Below are 19,812 nucleotides of genomic sequence, written 5' to 3' on the forward strand. Positions count from 1 at the left end.
GGAAATCTGTGCTTTGGTCTGATGAGTCCAAATTTAAGATCTTTGGGATGCAGAAAAGGTGAACGGATGGTCTCTACATGCATGGTTCCCACCGTGAAGCATGGAGGAGGAGGTGTGATGGTGTAGTACTACAATTTTTTCATTTACGATCACTGCTTTACAGCATTGCGGTCTTAGAACACAGCTGGCAGAATAAAGAATTAAAACTATATAACCGACTCACAGAGAACATAACCTTATTAAGATGCTACACCTCTACACAGATATGTCTTGGACCTCATCTGAGTGTATTTTACATAATTTAGTTTATAAAATATAACCCAAGCTTTCAAAGGAGAAAATACAGACAGTTTATTCAAGGTTAAGAACTGAGAACCGATTCCACCAAATTCACCTCAATTAAACTTTTTAAATAAGTCACAAATATGTACAACACCTTAATACACATTCTGAACAAGAAAAAGAAACTTCACCATAAAACATATTTCTTTGTAAAGATGAACATAATCAGACAAACATTAATAACCAACAGCCTTGTGCTCCAATCCCCACACAAAAAATGGTAGGTTTCATTGACTTAAAGGCACTGAGGCTACTCCTGAACAAAGTGATTCAGTATTACAGTAATAAATGACTAGAATTATACAGAATATATATATATATATATATTATAAACAAGAAAAACTGAATGCTAATGCCTAACATCAAGTAGGTACAGCTAGAAAATACCAACCATCTGTGACTATTGAGTAACACATGACTTGTGTCTACATGGTACAAAGTCAACCGAACGAATAATCAACAGATAAATATTGTTCTTTCTGCTCATCAAGCACTAATACCTCTAATTCTATACTATGTCAGTAACTTTACATTGATAAACCTGCACCAAGTCTTTCACTTTTAATCACAACAAGGCTCCATAAAATACAAAAAAATTTTTTTATTCCTAACATAAAGTAATTAACATGTACCTTCCAAGTTAAACCTCTTCTCCATCTGCTCTTTAAAAGAGCTTTCTGTCTTACTTCATCCAAATCAGTTAGCTGACTAAAACAGTAGAAATAAAAAGAACCTTCATCCCGACACCTTCATTAATCATCAGTTTATCCTACACATGAAAACTTTAAATGTAGCGAGCAAAGTTAAAACAGAAACTGTGTTCATCAGCAGTGTAACATGAAACAGGATGCATCTCATTTACAGGGCAACCAGTGAGATTACCTGAAGCAAGCAAAACTCATATAAAGTGTACCGAATGTAAAAATGTTCATAAGGCAGGAGAAAGACAGCCTGGTCACCCTGTAAACCTCTAGATGCTGCTGTCAAGACAAAAATATGTATACATACATTATGTGGATCCAGTCATCATTATCTGATGGTAAAAACATTCTCATGTCAAGTACTACATGCTTTTTATACAACCCAACTCTTCGCAGTGTTTTGAGGCTCCTGTAATTTATTTCTAGAACCTTAATGATATCTGCACTTAAACAGGAATCTGGTATTTTTAAACCTGGGCCTTATATTTACGTGTTTCGTTCATTCTTATCAAAGATTTTGGGATCGGCCCAGCACATTGCCTCAGCTGGCACGGCTGCAGTGGCTGAAACACAAGCTGTAGGGTCAACTGTGACCGTCAGAGCTGCATCCACTGGAGGTGCTTGTTTTTACTCACAGGCTGAGATTCCCACCGAGTTAGACCTGTTAGTTAATCAATAAGATCATTGTTGGAACCACAGACACAAGTCTCACTCAGGGAAAAGTGTCGCTCTGAAATCTTGCATAAGAAGTTGTTGCAGGAAGACAGCAGTGGAAACGTGAGTCAGAGCTGGAGAGAGGAGTTTGGAGTTTACCTACAACAACTGCCGGTGAGAAATTTGTTTCCAAAGTCACGGCCAACTACTGAAGTGATTTAAGACAATCCAGACGAGGAACTGTAGCAATTCATCTTGTAAGATTTCAGAGCAAGACTTCTCCTCGAGCGAACCTTTTGGTCACAATGATTTCATTATAGCCACTGCAGCAGAGTCATGGCTGCCAGCTGAACTGTCTGCCAGACCAAAACTTTGGTAAATCATTTACAACCAAAACATGAAAATGCAGGGCACAGGTCATACAATACCAGAATTTCCCTTGAAACAATGAAATCAATGCATCTTATCACTAAATCCAGTATTACCAATTAACTCTTGTCACACTTGTTTTGTCTCCTTTTCTACCTTGTTCAGGTCAACTTCAGTTTACGATGTCCTACATTTCCCAGAATAGAATAGCTTCTACTAGCATGAATTTTGAACATGCTGTATACTGACAAGGATTAAATAACAGCGAGGAAATGTGCATGCTTGCCGTCTGTAACATACCAAACTCTGTCAGTGGTGAATGAGGACTCAGCTGAAGAATTTGCCCCATCATAAGTAACTAGTTTTCTGGCCCTATTCATTAAATAATCAACCCCCCATCCCCTGAACCCAGAAGAAGAATGTAGGGACAGGTTAGTCTAGTATGTTGGTCAGAGAAGAGACTAGCCTGAGGCACTCTGGATGTGGGAAACAGCCTAATTTCCCTGACTCCTGCCAAAGGCTCCCTGGGCAGCAGAGGTAGCAGCACCTGCTGCAACATTCTGGACAGTTCGGCTGGTCAGGACTCCTTGTGAGAACTCCTGCTGGGCCTTGGAGAAGCTGGCACCTGTCCGTCTGTACTTAGAGTGGACCTGGAGGGATGGGAAGGGATACAGATTAGGGCAGAAGCTGTGAAACATAGATTATATTTCTTTACTCCGACTGAAATCATTCGGATTAGAGATTCCAATTTAAAGGAGCCCTATAATTGTTTTTTTCCTGTTCCTTTAGTGTTCATAAAGGTACTTAAAGTTAAAAAGTCCCACAGAAAGCTGCACTGGACAGTTTTTTTTATCAGTACTTAATAGGGGTGTCATGATTCTCCAAATCCTCGAATAGATTACATTTTTGATTCATTTCATTTCATTTATTTATTTATTTATTTAAAGGACAGTGCAAATTAATTGACATTTCTGTAAATGTGCCAGTGTTAGCCAGCAGGCTAATTTTCAACTGTAGTCCTTTGGCAAGATGTTAAGCTAGGCGCAGGGTGGCTAAAAGAATAAAGACATATAGAGAGTACACACAGCAACAGATAATAACATTATAACATGATGCCAAAGACTGGCTCCATTAAAACATTAAAACATATAGCCATACATCCATTCATACAAACCACCATGGGTTACAGGACAGCTTCAATATCACATCGCAACAGACAAGCATGCATTCAGATTAAATACTATCAAAGATGTTCACATTTTTGATTGCTTAAAAGCCAGTCTTTAAGACGGTGGGAGAATGTATGAGGGGAGGTGCAATTTCTAATTTCCACTGGCAATTCGTTCCGTAATTTAGATGCTCTTACAGAGAAACATAATTGACCAAAGGAGTTGGACCTAAGAGGGACTACACAGTCCCTTCTTAAGGCAGACCTTGTGGTTTTGTTGTTGCATTGTTTCGGCTGTATAAGGTCTAAGGTCACAGATCAATTCAATTCTTACATTTTTTTTTTTTTAAAGCACAGGTTGCTATGCCATTTTTAGACTAGACTTTATGCAAGATAAATCTGACTTTTGTTCACAAGGTACCACACTACATTGTCAAATTTAAAACATTTATTAACAACATAATGTAATGATAACTTATATATTCAGTCAATTGGAAACTTAAACAAAATAACCTGCCATCTAGTTTCTGCAGAGCTTGCAAACTGTGGCTTTGACGACAACGCAAACGTTGTCAACATAACTCACTGGAAATCCTAAATACCACCACACCAGCGACTTCAGTAAAAGAGGAGGGGGTTCAAGTTCTGTCGATGGGTCTCCTGCATCTGCAGTTGCCATTGTTGTAAGAGTGGTGTAGCCCCTTTCAGGAATAGGGCGGTGTGTGTGCGTAAGGTGCGAGTGGGCGAGTGAGAGTGAGGGAGCGTGTGTGCATGTGGACAGTGAATGAATGGGAGAGGAGGGACAAGTGAAAGGAGTAGCAGTAGTAGTGACAGCAGTAAAGTGTACAGTATAGGCTGCAGTTTGGCTGTGAATAAAAGCGACGGCTCCTCAAGATACAGCAGAGCTCCCTGGTATTATTTCCCGACCAGCTTAACACGTGAAAGGGGGTTCACTCCGAGGATAAACACAAACTTCGCCTTGGAGGAAATCATCTCCACTGTGCTTCCCGACCACGGTCAGGGAGCCGAACAGGAATGGTCTAACACCATGCTATCGTTTGGCTGGCTGTAGCTAATAGCTACTGGCTTAGCTAGTAGTAGCTAAGTTAGAGGAGGTTGACTCGCAGCACTTCAACACAGGTGTGTTTTTTTCCACTTAGCAAGCCAACCGGACGTGACATGGGGGCGTCGCAGCATCGACGATTCCATTTTTTAATTCAAAGTTCAAGATTGTGACTTAATTTTGGTCACATTTTGGTGACACCCTTGGTATTAAGCATATAAACCTATTCTAGTAGTAAGACAAAGTAAAATGATGAACCTGAAAAATGAGAATAACAGTTTTCCTTTAACTGATTACAAGGACGCCTTACAAAGTGATCAGATACACTGTGCTATGCCTCAAAGCACTTAATCAGAATATTTTTATTTTCTTTGCTATGCACAAAGTGGTTCTATGAAGGTCTCTTTCCAGATAAACTGTTTATATAATCCGGTTCCTGACCTGCTTAGACTGTTTCTAAACCTTCATAACCTTTGAGCAGTTTTTAAATCTCGATATTCCGTCAGATGCCTCGGTTGCCGTCTCGCTGCAGCTGCTGTTCAAAATCTTGTGCCCACCAATTGTTAGTTTCTCTTTTTTTGTTTCCTGCTTTGATCTGTATGCACCCTCACAGAGTTGAAGAGGAAATAAACTATACAAAGCCTCAGACAGAATACATTTATATACAGTACATCTGCTGCACTGTGTTCGACTTTCTATTTGGGGCAAGTTTAATTTATTATAAAGCTCCAGCATCTTTAATTTTACTGCAGATGTACAGTATGTTGAGACTGCATCTCATCTTAAAATAGCAAAATATGTAGATTATGTAACCTACCCACAGGCAAGTTGTATATTTAACTCCACTGGTTAATACTCAAATAGGGTAACTGTAACATGGCTCAATATTCCCTTTTGTGAGGTGAAACATTAACGTACCATCTTCAGCAGGATGACACCCAGGCAGGCGTTTACGGTGAAAAAACCTGCCACCACCATCATAACCACGGCCACGGCCAAGTTTATGCGGATCATGCTGATGGATGCGATCCATCCACTGACGACAAAAGACATAAAAACAGATGTGTCTTTTCTGAGTGCACACGGCGTACAGCAGAAATTTGTGACATGACAAATACTTTTAAAATAACTCAAATAAAGAGAAAGGAGCTTAAACCTTGACCTGCCCCAAGTGACCAATGAAAAGCAGGAATGATGGAAAAAGCCTTAAATATTACGTGATTATAGAGAAGAAACCTGACGAGAAAAGTCCCACACTTACAAAGCAGCAACCCAGACAAGTTAGGTCAGCAGGAATCTGTCAAAGAAATGTAAAAGAGAAGATACAGAGCGGGAATACACACAAACACATAGATGTGAATGAAGAAACACACCAACACATGCGTGTACCCACATTTACTATGAATCTACCCACAGCACAGTGCACACACTCATAGTGAAAATATAAAGATGTTAAGAGCAATGACCAACTGTCTCGTGCATCAACACCACACCTCCAGTCTTTCACCCAACATGCAGTTACAAATCTCTCCACTCACCTGTTTCCCCACTTAGGGATCCCGACACACTGGATGATGTAGACTGCCACTTGGAAGAAAAAGACAAAAAAGAAGAAGAAGAAGCTGAAAGAGCTGTCAGACCTAGAGAGAACAAACAGACGACACAAAGGACATATTGTTAATGATATTACAGGTTCTTTAAAAGGTTCACTGCCAGACTGTCAGATATAGGAGATATAAAGAAGTGGTTCAATACATACACATATAAAATATAATGAAGGTTTCTCTAAGACCACAGAAATAAAACAATATTCTTTAAAACCTTCAAAGAAACTTAATTTTGCAGATATTAAAATATAAATTGTTCAGAGTGAGGTCTTAATGTTGTTTTGGATGCGTCTCCTCTGCAGCAAAATGAGTGTTAGAGGAAAAACATTTTCATAGTGGAAAAAAATCGAATTAAAGCACTGAACTGTAGGCAAGTAAACTCAGGTATTAGCATCTTCTAATATTAGAAATGGAGGCAGCTGAGTACAGAGTGGATCCCACATACTTCCTCTCACCCCTCTGGCTGAGTCGGAGGATGAAGGTGTTCACAAAGTTGTATTGAGTAAAAAAAGAAAAAAAAAAAAGGAAACACTGCTAACTACTTCATCTGCATATGTCCCTATTTCTTCTGCTTGCAAGACAAAACAGTTACATCCTGTCTGTAATGCAAACTTGAGAATATTTCAGCACAACGCTACTAAACCAGCGTACCTGAAAGCCTTGTAGACGGGCCGGTACCAGCAGATGAAGGACACAGGGGTGAAGAGGAGGAACCAGAGGATGGACAGACCGAAGTCAACACCATTCTGAGCGTCTGCAGTGAAGTAGGCCAGGCAGGCCATCACGTTGAGGAAGAGCGTGGCACTGTGGACTGCAGAGACACAAAGGAGAGCAATGAACTGGACTGAGGGAGGTGAAACAGGAACTATCATCAACATGTACATTGGACTCTGCTTGGAGTTGTGAGTCTTCTTCACGTGAACCATCTTTGGTGCTCTGTCAGAGGAAGAAACAGTTGTGAGTGATGATTTGATTGTAATGTGTAGGATGTGTGATAGATGAGAGGGTTCGGTACCAGCAGTCGGGTTCGGTACCAGCAGTCGGGTTCGGTACAAGCAGTCGGGTTCAATGCAACATTCTGGATTTTAAAAGCTGTCGAACTGAAAATAATCAATTTTTGATTATTTTTTTTATTGTCAGCAAATCATTTAGTAAATAAAATGCACTGAATTTTTTTTTTTTATTGTTTCTTTTGTCCTCTTAACAGTCCAAAACCCAAATACTCTTCATTTACTCTCTTTACGCTATTTTTGCTTAAAAATTAATGTAACAATTCAATAAACTGCCAGGGCTGTCAGATGGCCTTTCAATTAATCAATATTGTTTAGGAAATAGATAGAGATGAAGATGTTGTGTCATGATTTTTTTGTTAATATTATGAAGATGCTGACATATGTGTGCATCAGGTGTAGTAATCCTTGGTTATTGCACACCTCAGTGTTTAAATAAGATCTCTTATCATATATGACAAATAAAGACGTCAGATCTTAAGCAGAGGCACTGAACAAAGACTGATGCAGGGCTACGTACACATCCAGAGGTAATACATCCTCTTGCAGATCCTGCGGTACTCCTCTGGGATGTCCTCCTCAAAGTCCTGATAGAAGCAGGGATTCACAGGGAAGAACTTGGGAAGAGGAGGCCAGTTGTTCTCTTTAGCTGGCGGACACAAACATTCCCAGCTGGATTAACATTGTGGCTGGTGTGTAGATTCTTATGGCTCGTATGTACAACATCGGTTTACACCAATTTACCACCAGTGTTTGTTGCTCGGCCGGCTGCCCTGTTCTGTAGCTCCTGCTCCTTCCGCTCCAGCTCGGCTGCTTTACGCTCCAGCTCCTCCTGCTGTCTGATCAGGTCCGCCTGGCCAGCAGCTGCACTCGCCTGGTGGAGGATGGAAGAGGTGCGCTCTTTACACCGTGTTCAATATTGTCACTACGTCACTACAACTCCATGTTACATTTTTCCTTCTAAAAGCCATGTGATACATGAACTTCTCCACAGGCAACAGCACATCCTCCCACGAACACTTGAGCTCTGACAGCAGCTCCTCAGGACAAAATGTTTCCATCGTTGGCCAATAAGTGACGAGATATTATAAATATGTAAACTGAAAAAATTTGTGGTTCTTGGTCACAATTTCTGTGTAACAATAACTCAAGTTTAAGGACTCAAAAATGTAAAGTATTTGAAAAACCCTACATCTGCATGTGTATCTGATTTTATTTTAATTCTCAGATATCAGCATGAACCTTCATCCTTGCTGTGGTCCAACTGGTCGCTTTCTCAATTCACTCATTAAACAGAGCAGTGAATAATTATGTCCTATCTGAGGCCACAAAGACAGCTGCACTTTGGTTGATCTCCACCGCGATTTCATAGCAGCTCATTTAATTTACTTCATTTCCAAATGTGTGTTGGACTCACTTGAGCACTCTGCTCCACAGATGTCGGCAGGACGGCGGGTTGAGACGAGGAACCAGAGACGGGGATGGTCGTGCCGGTGTGGTTTCCCTGCGAGATGATTGAGGATTGATTTTTTTAAGTAACTGAGTGACCTCGAACATCACCTCAGTCATTAGAGTAAGAAACGGAGGAGCTCACCATGTCAATAGCAGAGAATGGGTTGAACTCCCCATTGTTTTCAGCGGCTCCGCTCGTGGCTTGTGTGATGGAGGGATCCTAAAAACAGATCAAACAACACTTGTGTTAGAAGTTATCAGCTGTGAAAGTATTCAGCTCCTTTACTGTATAAGTAAGCAAGTCTCCCTCCAGGCAAGTGAGTGTTTTTCTCCTTCTCCAACAGTTTAATGTTTGAGTTTCGTTTTGTAAAATGATGTAAATGCATAGTTTGACACTGAAAGATTGTTTTCACATTAATTGCTCAAAGTGTACATTTACTGTACAAATCTAACTTCAGAGGCAGGCCTATGAGCAGGATTTATGACATCAATATTCAGTGTACACAGGTTTGATGGAGAAACTTGAAGCCTCCCGTTCTAATACTGTACACAGAGAATGGACTTTACAGAGAAGTATGAGACATCTTCTGCCCAGAATTTAAACTACTGAAATTAAAAACATTTGCATATAAGAAGAAACAGGTTTGTTTTAAGGATTTCATGAGTGGTCTGGATCCTGAGGTAAATGTTATAACACCACACTTGAAAATACTCTTATTACAAGTAAAAGTTTGCTTTATTCGATAGTAATTGATCACTTTAAAAAGGACCAGGTGAACAAAGGTTGGATTTCACCTCTTCATCAGGACACACAGGTTATAATGATGTTAACACATAAACAAACAAACAAAATTATATAAATAAGTTAAAATAGAGTCATCCTGGCGAGCTGACTGGATCTTTTTTATTCACTACTTCCTCTCCAGCAGCTCTCATGTTTCACCCTGGTGGATGAGCTTGTGTTATTCTCCAGGTCGGTTTGTAAAACACTCTGTGAGCCAAAACTATCAAACACTTTTCTTTTGCATATCAATGACGTGTCCATTGCTGATATATTCATCATTTTTCTTTAATTGCCCCAGTATATGTGGATTTCAGCTGATACATCTGTCACTATCCTTTAATTGTGGATATCAGCTGATATATTGATTTTGAAATGTTTTACTGACGAAAATCGGTACGTGGCCCAAAACTCATATGTGGGCTGGGCTCTAATTGATATATTTGGGCAATACTATCATGATATTTGATTTTTTACCCAGTGACAGAATCAAACATAATTTGATTCATGGAGTGCTTTTGAGGAGATTTAAAATATTGAGATTAAAGGTCAGCCCACCCATCTAAACCTAGAGTTTGTACTTAATTAGAGCTACAGTACTCGAGTCAATGTATTTAGTTACATTCCACTGCTGGATGTAGTGCTGAGAGGCCATGAGTCTTCAGTTATTAATCCGGAGTTATGTGTGGGTGTGTGTGAGCAGTGAGCAGAGTCCTGAACCAGTTCAGGAAGACACACCACATTAGTTATTTATACACTCTGGCTCCTTCAACACATTTGTCTCTGTTAAAACCTCAATTTAATAGGTTTGAACAAGCAAATGTCGCCTTTTCTTTAAGCAAATATGCCACAAGTCCAGAGATGTGTTTACCCTCAGCATAAGCTCCTGGAGCTGTTACACCTGAGAACACCCGGGTGAGATAATCACACTACAGATCAACAGTCAGCTCCTCATACAGACTCAATAAGGCGACAAAATGCGACTTTAAATCCCACTAAACCTGCTTTTGAGTTTCTATCTCCAGCGTATTGAAGACGAGAGACAGGTGGACAGCTAAATATCAGCAGGCACCTGCTCGTCACTCTGCTTACCTGCGCAGGTGAGTTTAAAGCCCTCCCACAGCGCGAACACACCGTTTTTACAGATAATCTCTATTAAAAAAAATCTCATCACTGGCCTCCAACGTGTCATACTTCATAATAGTGACGATTCTTAGCCAGGAAATGCTGAGGCCAAACCCAGCAACCAACCAAACAGGTTTGTGCTGCAGCATATCTCCTCCAGGGTTCACACACAAAGTCTTTCAAACTCGGTCCAAACGCAGACAGCGACAGAACCGTCTCACCTGGAACGGGTTCACGTCCACCGGGTCCACGAACGGGTTGCTGTCAAAGCCCGACATTGTGGTGAAAAGTTTATGTTGAGTGAAATAAACAACACGACCGCGTCCAGACCGCTGCTACTGCTGCTGCTGCTCCTGATGGTGCACTGTGACACTGCGGCTCTGCGCATGCGTGGGTCGATGAGTGGCTCGCGTCACCGCCCGGAGGCCGCCTGTCCTCGAGACACTTCAAATCAGTGAAGACTTAATTTGAGAAATTGGTTTCAACTGTGCGTCCTCGTGACAGTCTGAGTCTTGTGTTGTGTTGTGTTGTGTTGGACCAACAAACAAAACAAACAGAACTCTTCTGGACTTCAAGGCCTTAGGTTGCCTTCAGGTGCCGTCGGAATTGTTGAATTCAAGAACAACTGAATAAATATAAAACTTTTGATGTGAACTTCATGTTTTCAGAATGTTTTACTGCTTGCGTCCCATAGAACATAACTAAGTTCAAGTTTGATCACAGTCTGTATTGTGGTGCAGGGACGACATTTTTTTGAAGGCTAACCTGGAAGTTAGCATCGGTCTGGTTCCGTCCATCCCTGCTGGAAAAACCAGCATAGACCAGCACCAAACCAGCACCAAAACACAAGCATATGCCGGGCTTGCTAGTGACTGGTCACCAGCAACTGTGCAGTCACACAATATGCCAGTCACCAGCTAGACGTCACCAGCTAGACACCAGCTAGACCAGCATATGTTGTGTTTTGGTGCTGGTCTATGTGGTTTTTCCAGCAGGGATGAAAAGCCTGTGAGATTTTTAAATTAGATTTTGGCCTATCGCTGAATATAATACCTGTGGCATACACAAGTTTATGATACTGACAAGTTTTGATTCAGATAAACACCCTTTTGTGATTTTTGAGGCATACATTAAATTGCTAGCAGTAAAAAGCTAATGTTAGCTATAAACAGACTACATACACTACACAGACTGTAATATCTTTAGCCTGTAATGACCACAGATCTTATTTCAGGCATTTAAGTGAAAACTCTTTGACTTTGACACAAGGGAACCTGATGCTAACTACTACTACTAACAACCAACCACTCTATTCAAGGCCTGTTTCAGCAGGTACTTCACTTTGCCAATGCTGCTGCTCCTTTATTAAAAGCAACCTACGACGCTGCTGTGAAACCTGCAGCTATTCCTCTTCTGGTATTTACAATTAAACTGTAAGTTTCACCTTCAACCCTGAATCTGTCTCTCCAGGATCCAAAGATCAGATTTTCTGAAACTGTCCTAGAAAACACACTGTTTCAGCCTTGGTAGGTGAAAAGAAGCACGTGTGAAGGAACTGAATAAACACAGAGGACAAAACATGGAAACTGCTGGCCTTGCTGGTTTGTGCTTCTTTCATAAATGGATGAAAAGCTCAAAATGTGTTGAAGAAGGAGGTGCAGAGGTCAACTGCAGCTGTGACCTCTGCAAACACAGCTGGAGGTCAGTCGACGTCAACATAGTGAGGAGGCGAACATCTCTGAAATCTGATGAGCAAAAATAAATTAATGCTGCAGATGACGGGTCTTCTGCATCCCCTCACTGATTTGGACAGTTTTTTTTTTGGTTCAATGAATACGGTACACAAATTAAAGGAGCACTACGTAGTTTTGAGAAAGACATTTTTTTTAGAAGAGGAAGATCTTCACTGGCTGATTGTTTTATGCCTAAACAAACAAATTAATTAAATAAACAAATTGAGCTGGAAGGACAACACAGTTTATACTGTTTACTTTGTTTATATGTGGCGGACCCTGCCACCTCTCTATCTTCAGTGTTCTGGGACCTTAGTCTCCTCCGAGAACAGCTTGTTTATTATTTCTGAATTTGTATTATTACGTCTTTGATATTGTAAATTAAAATTTCAAGGTACATTAACTCCTTTTTACATCTTCTCCAGTACATTTTACTGGGAAACAACAGATTTTTATTTGATATTTTGATGACAAGTTACTTTACAGATTTAGATTATTTATATCAAATATAAATAAGCGAATAAATGAAACCATAAAAGGTTAAAGTTAGTCCCACTGTTATCAGCTGCCATATTAAAGTGATAAACACATTAATGCACCACTAATTGAAGCCCATTAAAATAGTATGTACAGTTCTGACATTAGCCAGGTTCACTAAGGCTAATACTTTTTAACTTCTACATTTTGAATGATATCAGAACACATCTTACACCACTGCCTGTGGGCGTCTGTATTTTGCACCTCTCGCTGAAATAAATATTAATGCTTTATAAATAAACAGATATTTCAACTAACCAAGCTGTGTGCAGACATATTTCTAATATGACAGAACAAACAGTGAAGATGAGTTACCTTCACATTTTGAAACATCCACTTCATGAGGACACAACAGAACATTTAGAAGCCTTTTCATGGTTTGTTTGAACTCATTATCAATCATATAATGACATTTACAACTTTCCCCCTAATTATTAAGAAATCTTGTGATATCTTTGACTTTCATTACAGTTTACACAATATCTTCTCTCCATTTCTATGTCTATTTATGGCTGGAAACTTTGTGATAATCAAAGGTGATGAAACAAATGGACTTGGGCAAGAGGTATGCTGAGTTTCAGTAGCTGAGGAGGAGTTCGTTAGATTTAGAGCAGAGCCAGTTTCTGTGACAGTCAAAAGAGTCCTGGCTTAAGTTAATCCTGATCTTTAAAGTTTAGTAGTCAAGTGAATTTCCAGGAGAGAAGCAGGAGTGAACCAATGTAGGCCAGCAACACAGAAACATCATACCGTCTCTGTTCTCCAGAGAGAAAGAAGCCTGAACTTCTACTTTTATTTTTAATTTCCTTGAGTGAGACAAAATAACCCTGAAGCAAGGCTAATGCATGCAGGCAGAATCAATGTAACATTAAACTGCTTATCAATACTATAAATCAATTCAAAAGGTACGATTAGTTCAATGTAATATACATAAATTGGTCTAGCTGTGCTGCTGAAACTGCAGCATGACTGTAATACTACAAATTACAGTTCTTCAAGGTGAGACTATAACTTTTCCCTTATGTTGTTCTCACTTAAACACTGAAGGTTGGCACACTCTTTTATTAATCGTACTGGTGTGTTGTATTGATTTTGCAATGATACATAATTAGTCATTGACAATTGATCTTTATAACTAACCAATGCTAAATTCTTCTCTCGGAGGCGCCATTGTATATTAGCTCAGTTTTTGTGTCTTTTTTAGAGATGACATTGAGACGTGTACACAACATGTGTACATAAATCGATCAGTCCCATTGTTTGAGACTTGTTATCTTTCTTTGTTTTGGGCTCATTTTGCTAATTCGCTCTGGACTAATTGCAGGGATTCACCTGTGTGCAGGGTGGAGAGACTGACTCCTAAAAGAGGAGTGGAAGAAGCTTGGGGCATTTACCTCCCAGCCAATCATGGTGCGACAACGCCTTTTTGTGAAGGCTTAAGAAAGGTGGGAATGGCACCTGGGTTGGACTCACTCTCATTCCGAATCTGTCCCTGACACATTGAGAACCTCGCCCCCCTCAGATTGCCAGCTAGAAACTCTGGTCTGTTTAGGCCCTATTGTGCTTTCTTGGCTGCCCCACATCAGATTCTCAGGAGATGCCAGCAGCAGCAGCAGCAGCAGCAGCGGGATCTGATGAGGAAGTTCAACACTTTCGGGTTCAATAAGAACATTCTTCTGACATTTTATTACTCCTTCATAGAGAGTGTCATCACTTTCTCCTTCACCTGCTGGTTCCACTCCATAAGCGTGCAAATCAGGACATGCCTGCAGAGCACAGTCTGCTTTAAAATCATTGGACTGCCGGTCAGAGCACTTTCCCCCGTGTGCGAGCAGCAAACACTGAGGACAGCTAAGGATCCTTCAGGATCCTAAAGGACCCTCCCACGCTCTGTTCAGAGTGTTTGAGAGGCTCCTCTCAGGATGCCGGCTCAGCTGCCCGGGCTGCAGAATGCAGAGGAGGAGAGCAACCTTTGTTCCCGAGGCTGTTCAGCTCCCCATCCACCCCTGCAGTCGTGACAAAAATACATTTTTTTTTTGTTGAATTGGATTCTAGTGAGGAAACTGTGATTGTTCTGGAACCCCTTGACACCCGAAGCCCCTTTACACCTTTGACATTTTATTTCACTGGGGCTTATAGGAGCATGTTTGTTTATTGGTTTATTATCCAAGTGGCTGACATTGGACACCCCCTCTAGATCTACATGTGTTCTGTTTATAATTGTATGTAGATTGGGCGGGTCTGTAAGCATTCTACTGCCAGTACTGACACAAAATAAAATGAATAATACCTGAATTCCATTTAGCTTCTGTGGTTTCAGTTTCACTTCAACACATCACATTGTTATGACGTACTGAGTTGTGTTTGTCTGTATCAATGACAGCAGTGTTGCACTCAAACAGTTGAGGGCGCCAGATTTCACAAAAGGCCAAATTCTACATAATGTTGCTTTAAAAATGATATTAAAAAAATACACAAATAATAATAATGTGTTCACAATCCAGCATCTTCTGAGTCATTTCCATTTCTTCTTGTTCTAGCTTTGTCATAGTAGGTGTCGTCAGTGAGTCTTAACGCTGGTCGCTACCTGCTGGTTGCTGCCATAAAACTTAAAGAAAGAGGAGAATGAAGTAGCTTGCCACGACACAGTCTGGGGCTACTGCTGCTACATACGACCAGGACAGAGGAGCTGACAGATGAGAGTAAGACACTCTACCTGCATCTGAGAAGGGTCAGTTCACCTGTGGGGATTCCATACATTATTCTTTAGATATCATGACGATATAGTTATTATGAATTCTTCTGGTGACACACAGCCTTAGTTCATGTAACTAGTGACACCTGTGCTCGTTAAATGTCTGCCTATATTTTCATACATCATCTTCAGTGCTTTGACATTTTAATGAGAAACTGTTGTCTATTTGAATGTCAGCCTGAATGATTAACACAAACACACAAACACTGACAATAATAAAGACAAGAGACAAGCTGATTTTATGTTCATGTTTGGTTGCTGTTGAGCAAACACTTTGGAGACAGGAGGTGGGGTGGGGTAACAATAGATTTCAAGAATAGAATGGCATTTGTCCACTATACTGTACATATGAACTGTACTGTACATCACAATTGTTGTATGGCTGTTAAGCAGTGAATGCAGGGATTTTTATACACGTCCAACATTCTTTACAGAGCTGGGATCCCCGGGGCTGGAACACACACCAGCTGAACTTGGTCCCTTTGATGGCGGTATTCCCCTTGTGAGGGGGAAAAGCAGCACAAACTTTAAACACATGAAGTGGTTTTCTCTTTCTCACACATACACACAGTCACGCATGAGCACTTGGCACATGGCCACACATACGCACACACACATAAATCATCCACGGCCCATATCCGTACATCTCTGACCAAGATACTCAAAAACAAAAGATAAATATTGACTTCAACTACCCAGCAGAGGCTGGTGTTCCGGCTTTGTACAGTATTTATACCAGTATATTATATGCTATAAAGAATTTCTGTGACATTAAAATTTATTAAATAAGGGAAAATAAATTTGTAATAACAGAGCAACAACTGCTTACACTGATTGTTATAAACTGTAAACTCATAAAGCAGCTAATAATCGTGAGCGTCAAGTTCACTGTAACATCCGTGACGCCTGATGTTGCCTGATTTCTTCTTATTTACTGTAGTACGCTGCTTCAGCTCTCCAGCTCTGTAACATTCCCTGATACAACGTGGTCTTCCGCATATTCCAACATTCCCTTTATCTCTGTCCTGCTGCTCCGTACGTCTCCTCTTGGCGCTGAGTAAAGAGCTGCCAAGGCACTGTGAGAGCATGGGTGGCAGTCTCATCCACAGAGGAGGAGTCCTTCCACTGATTCCTGTCCCTCTGCCAAACGTTCCCCCCGTCCATCCGGGGGTGGAAACACTGTACACGGCACTTGGGGACACTTCTTTGCAGACTTTAACAAAGAAAGGCGAAGCAAGAGTGTTTTGAGAAGTGAAGATTAATCGCCATTGCGTTACCTCCGTTTGAGAAGGTGTATACCTGCCAGGGAGTTGAATAGAGAATGCTTTGGTGTCCCAGTGTCCTTCATACCATGAATTCATTACTACCATACAACACCACCTGCTGTTGTAGGTCTGGAGGGTCCCTGCTGGGGCCATCGCCTTCTCTGGAGTCTCTGGAGTGCCTCAAGGTTGAAGGCTTGGCCCCCTTAAGTTTCTGTTTGCCCCTCTCTGGATTGAAGGTCCCTCGGCTTGTAAACTGGGGCCTCTCGTCATACGCGCCTTCGACATCTCCTGTCGGGCTGCTGTCGATGCTGTCGGATCGGGAGGCTTGAGATGAATTGAGTGACTGAGCCTGGGATGAACCTGAGCCTGTGGACTTGGCGTGGAAACGAAAGCGACGGGTGTTGGTAGAGGAAGAAGAGGATGATGGGTGGAAGTGTGATGAGGAGGAGTAGGAGGAAACACTGGAGACAGAGTCCACTGAGTCCAGGGACTCAGGCTGCCGGCGGAGAGCGTGGCGTCGGGGGCTTTTCACGTCCGATCTCCGAGGCCAGGGGGACGTCAACACTGGACCTCTCTCTGAGGATGAGAGGGGAAGAGAGGCCAAAATATGTCAAGTTTTGTCCTCGGTTCTACTTCAATACACAAAAAAACATTTGCATAAAAAGTTGGGTTATGATTTCCTGCATACCAGAGAAGTCCGAAATGGTTCCCTCAGAGTCAACATTGAGGTTTTCAGAGCTGTCAGCGGTACCGATAGAGGCCTCGGACTCCAGGGTCTCATCATCTGATGCTCGTGGTTCCAGAGTCAGCATCTCAAAAGTCAACTCCTCTCTGAAGAGACAAAATTTCACCAGATTAACCCATGACATCAGCACACAAGACGAACCACTGCTAACATAATAAAACATTAGTGATGTTTCTGCAAATCCAGTTATTTACAGACACATATTTTAGGAGCAGTGTTTACTTCTCTTTCTGCAGGCTCTCAATCTGCTCTGTCAGCACTCTCTCTTCCTGCTGCATGGCCGCCTGCTGATGCTCGGAGATTTCGGCGAACGAGTCGGCTCTCTCTTCATCACCGCTCTCTTCAATCACAGCATCAGCCACAGATGGCAGCCGCGGACTGACTGGAGGCGAAGGCGTGTGGTAGCTGAGTCGCTGTACATGACCTTTTCCCTAAGAGACAAATCAAAGGCAGATGTCCTCTCACTAATGTGAATATTACATTAGTGCTCCATGAGAAAGCAGTTGACCAGCACGAAATGATTATGCCATCATATTCAGCAAAAATCTCCACTTTCACCAAGCAGCTACTCCGTCACACATGCAGTGACAGAACCACATGCAAGAGGAAAAACAATACAGCAGCACTGAGACAGATCAAACCAACAGACAGACAGCACAGGGATGCACACACTTTACCTTTTTAGTTGCATTTGGCTGCTTGAGGTAGAAGTGAAAAGCAAAAGGAAGAAAAATCAGTCATGGCAGATTCCTGAAGGTCAGTGTAGTTAGTGTCTAGCTTCTTCTAGTCTACAGAGAGGCTGACGCTGTAGTTTTAGTAGTGATCATTAGATTAGAGCCGATAGTAACAATGTCATTGTTCGAGGCCATGTTGCTGTTTTAGTACAATGAAATTCCTCCAAGGTTTAAAAGTTGTTACTGTACTTAAGTAGATTTTTTAGGTTTCTGTTCTTTAATTGAGTATTTATTTTTCTGACAACTTTTTACTTTCCTCCCTACACCTGAACACAAATATCTCTACTTTATACTTATTACATTTTCTAAACAGGCTTGTTACTTTAGTTTTAATGCATTTGAGGGGGATTATCGTTTATTTTTATTTTGCGTTACAGCATACCACCTTCCCAACATCACAATGCTGATTATCACGGCAGATGCAGCGATATGCAATGACGTAGAACACGTAAGAAGACATAAACAGATAGAGAGGGAGACTGGAATGTGGAGAAAAGACTAGTAAGTGTCTCGCATCTGCAGAGACTTTCTTATTTTCTCTCTTTGTTGCTGCTCGGGACGCTTTACCAACCCAACACGTGTCTATGTGACGTCCTGGGAATGAGACTCAACAATCAACTGTCTTTGTGGTGCATTCAGGAACAGATATAGATACAGAACACAAATCCTACTGATTCTACCTTTAAGTGTAACAGTCTTTGAATTCTATTAATATGATGTGAGCTTCAGTTAGCTATGCACAGAAAATGGCAGTATAGATGTCATTTGGAGGACACTTTACTTCTAATATCTGTATTTCTACTTGAGTAAAGACTATGTGTATTGTGCACTGAGGGAAGCTCTCAACTGAATCCTCGTGTTTGAAATAAAGGTTTGAATTGAATGATCTCCGACTATAAATGATCCAAAGAAAGTAATGACAAAAATAAAATCACATTTTCCAATTTCTTATTTCAGATGTTTTTGAGTGTGAGACACTGATGTAATGTCTTCAGGCAGTAATCGTAGAAGGACAGATATTTGTGTAGACAAGTAAAAGTAGAAGTACTGATTCAACTTCAACTTTACTCTAGTAAAAGTAATAGAGTACAGGCTCTGACATGTCCTCAGAGTTTAAGAGTAAAAAGTCTCCCTCTGAAGGACATTTGTGGTCAAAGCTAACTGATGCTCACATCATATTAATAGAATTCATAGTAGGATTTGTCCAAGCTGTTCCTGAACGCACCACAAAGAAACTTGATTGTTGAGTCTCATTCTCAGGATGTCAAATAACACTAAAGAAATGAGTCTGTTTTGAAAATGTAGGAGTAAAAGCACTAAGTTGTCAGAAAAAAAAATACTCAAGTAAAGTAGATACATGAAAAAATGTATTTAAGTAGAGTAACTAAGTACTTGCACTACCCTTATGGATTTAAGTCAGAAAATGCAGATCCTTTGTATGTTCCATACTCCATGTAGCATAATGCATATAGCAGGTGCATGGCTGCATTATGTCTCTACTTTCACCCACGAGAGACAGAAACATAAAATAAAAGTTAAACAGAAGCAGAGACTGAGTGAGGTGATGACTCATGCTTCAGGGGATGAAGACGACGGATGTTAATATTTAAAGAGATGAGACGATGCAGTGATCAGCACCACAACAACATCACCACTGGATGACGGTTTGAGGATGCAATCCATGGTGTGCGTATACATACCATAGTGCGCGCTATGCTCATAAATCTAACAGCTATTAGTACGGGTTTCTGGGTAAAGGAGAGGACAGGTTAGA

The 19,812-nt window shown here is 41.0% G+C and overlaps 2 protein-coding genes across 15 annotated transcripts in view; both read right to left on the reverse strand.

Annotated features, from left to right (window-relative positions):
* Nucleotides 1-326: 326 nt before the first annotated feature.
* Nucleotides 327-10,677, reverse strand: LOC115580344 (secretory carrier-associated membrane protein 2-like). The gene is made up of 9 exons (XM_030414604.1): nt 10,494-10,677; nt 8,509-8,586; nt 8,332-8,418; nt 7,659-7,788; nt 7,435-7,563; nt 6,556-6,715; nt 5,836-5,937; nt 5,216-5,333; nt 327-2,716 (listed from the first exon to the last, which is right to left on the reverse strand). The coding sequence occupies exons 1-9, from the start codon at nt 10,548-10,550 to the stop codon at nt 2,561-2,563; spliced, it is 1,017 nt and encodes a 338-aa protein (XP_030270464.1). The 5' UTR covers nt 10,551-10,677; the 3' UTR covers nt 327-2,560.
* A 4,851-nt stretch (nt 10,678-15,528) lies between these two features.
* Nucleotides 15,529-19,812, reverse strand: part of myo9aa (myosin IXAa) — a 110,471-nt gene continuing 106,187 nt past the window's right edge. For 7 of the 14 annotated variants that reach the window (XM_030413693.1, XM_030413697.1, XM_030413699.1 and 4 more), the window contains 5 exons: nt 19,739-19,786; nt 17,982-18,002; nt 17,527-17,735; nt 17,248-17,390; nt 15,529-17,135 (listed from right to left, as the gene is read on the reverse strand). In XM_030413693.1, coding sequence (XP_030269553.1) covers nt 16,639-17,135; nt 17,248-17,390; nt 17,527-17,735; nt 17,982-18,002; nt 19,739-19,786 — 918 coding nt within the window. In that variant the 3' untranslated portion in view covers nt 15,529-16,638. The remainder of the gene's footprint in view (nt 17,136-17,247; nt 17,391-17,526; nt 17,736-17,981; nt 18,003-19,738; nt 19,787-19,812) is intronic. The other 7 variants (XM_030413696.1, XM_030413694.1, XM_030413687.1 and 4 more) reach the window with 6 other exon arrangements.

Source organism: Sparus aurata, chromosome 4 (assembly GCF_900880675.1).
Source record: "Sparus aurata chromosome 4, fSpaAur1.1, whole genome shotgun sequence".
NCBI classification, from domain to species: domain Eukaryota; kingdom Metazoa; phylum Chordata; class Actinopteri; order Spariformes; family Sparidae; genus Sparus; species Sparus aurata.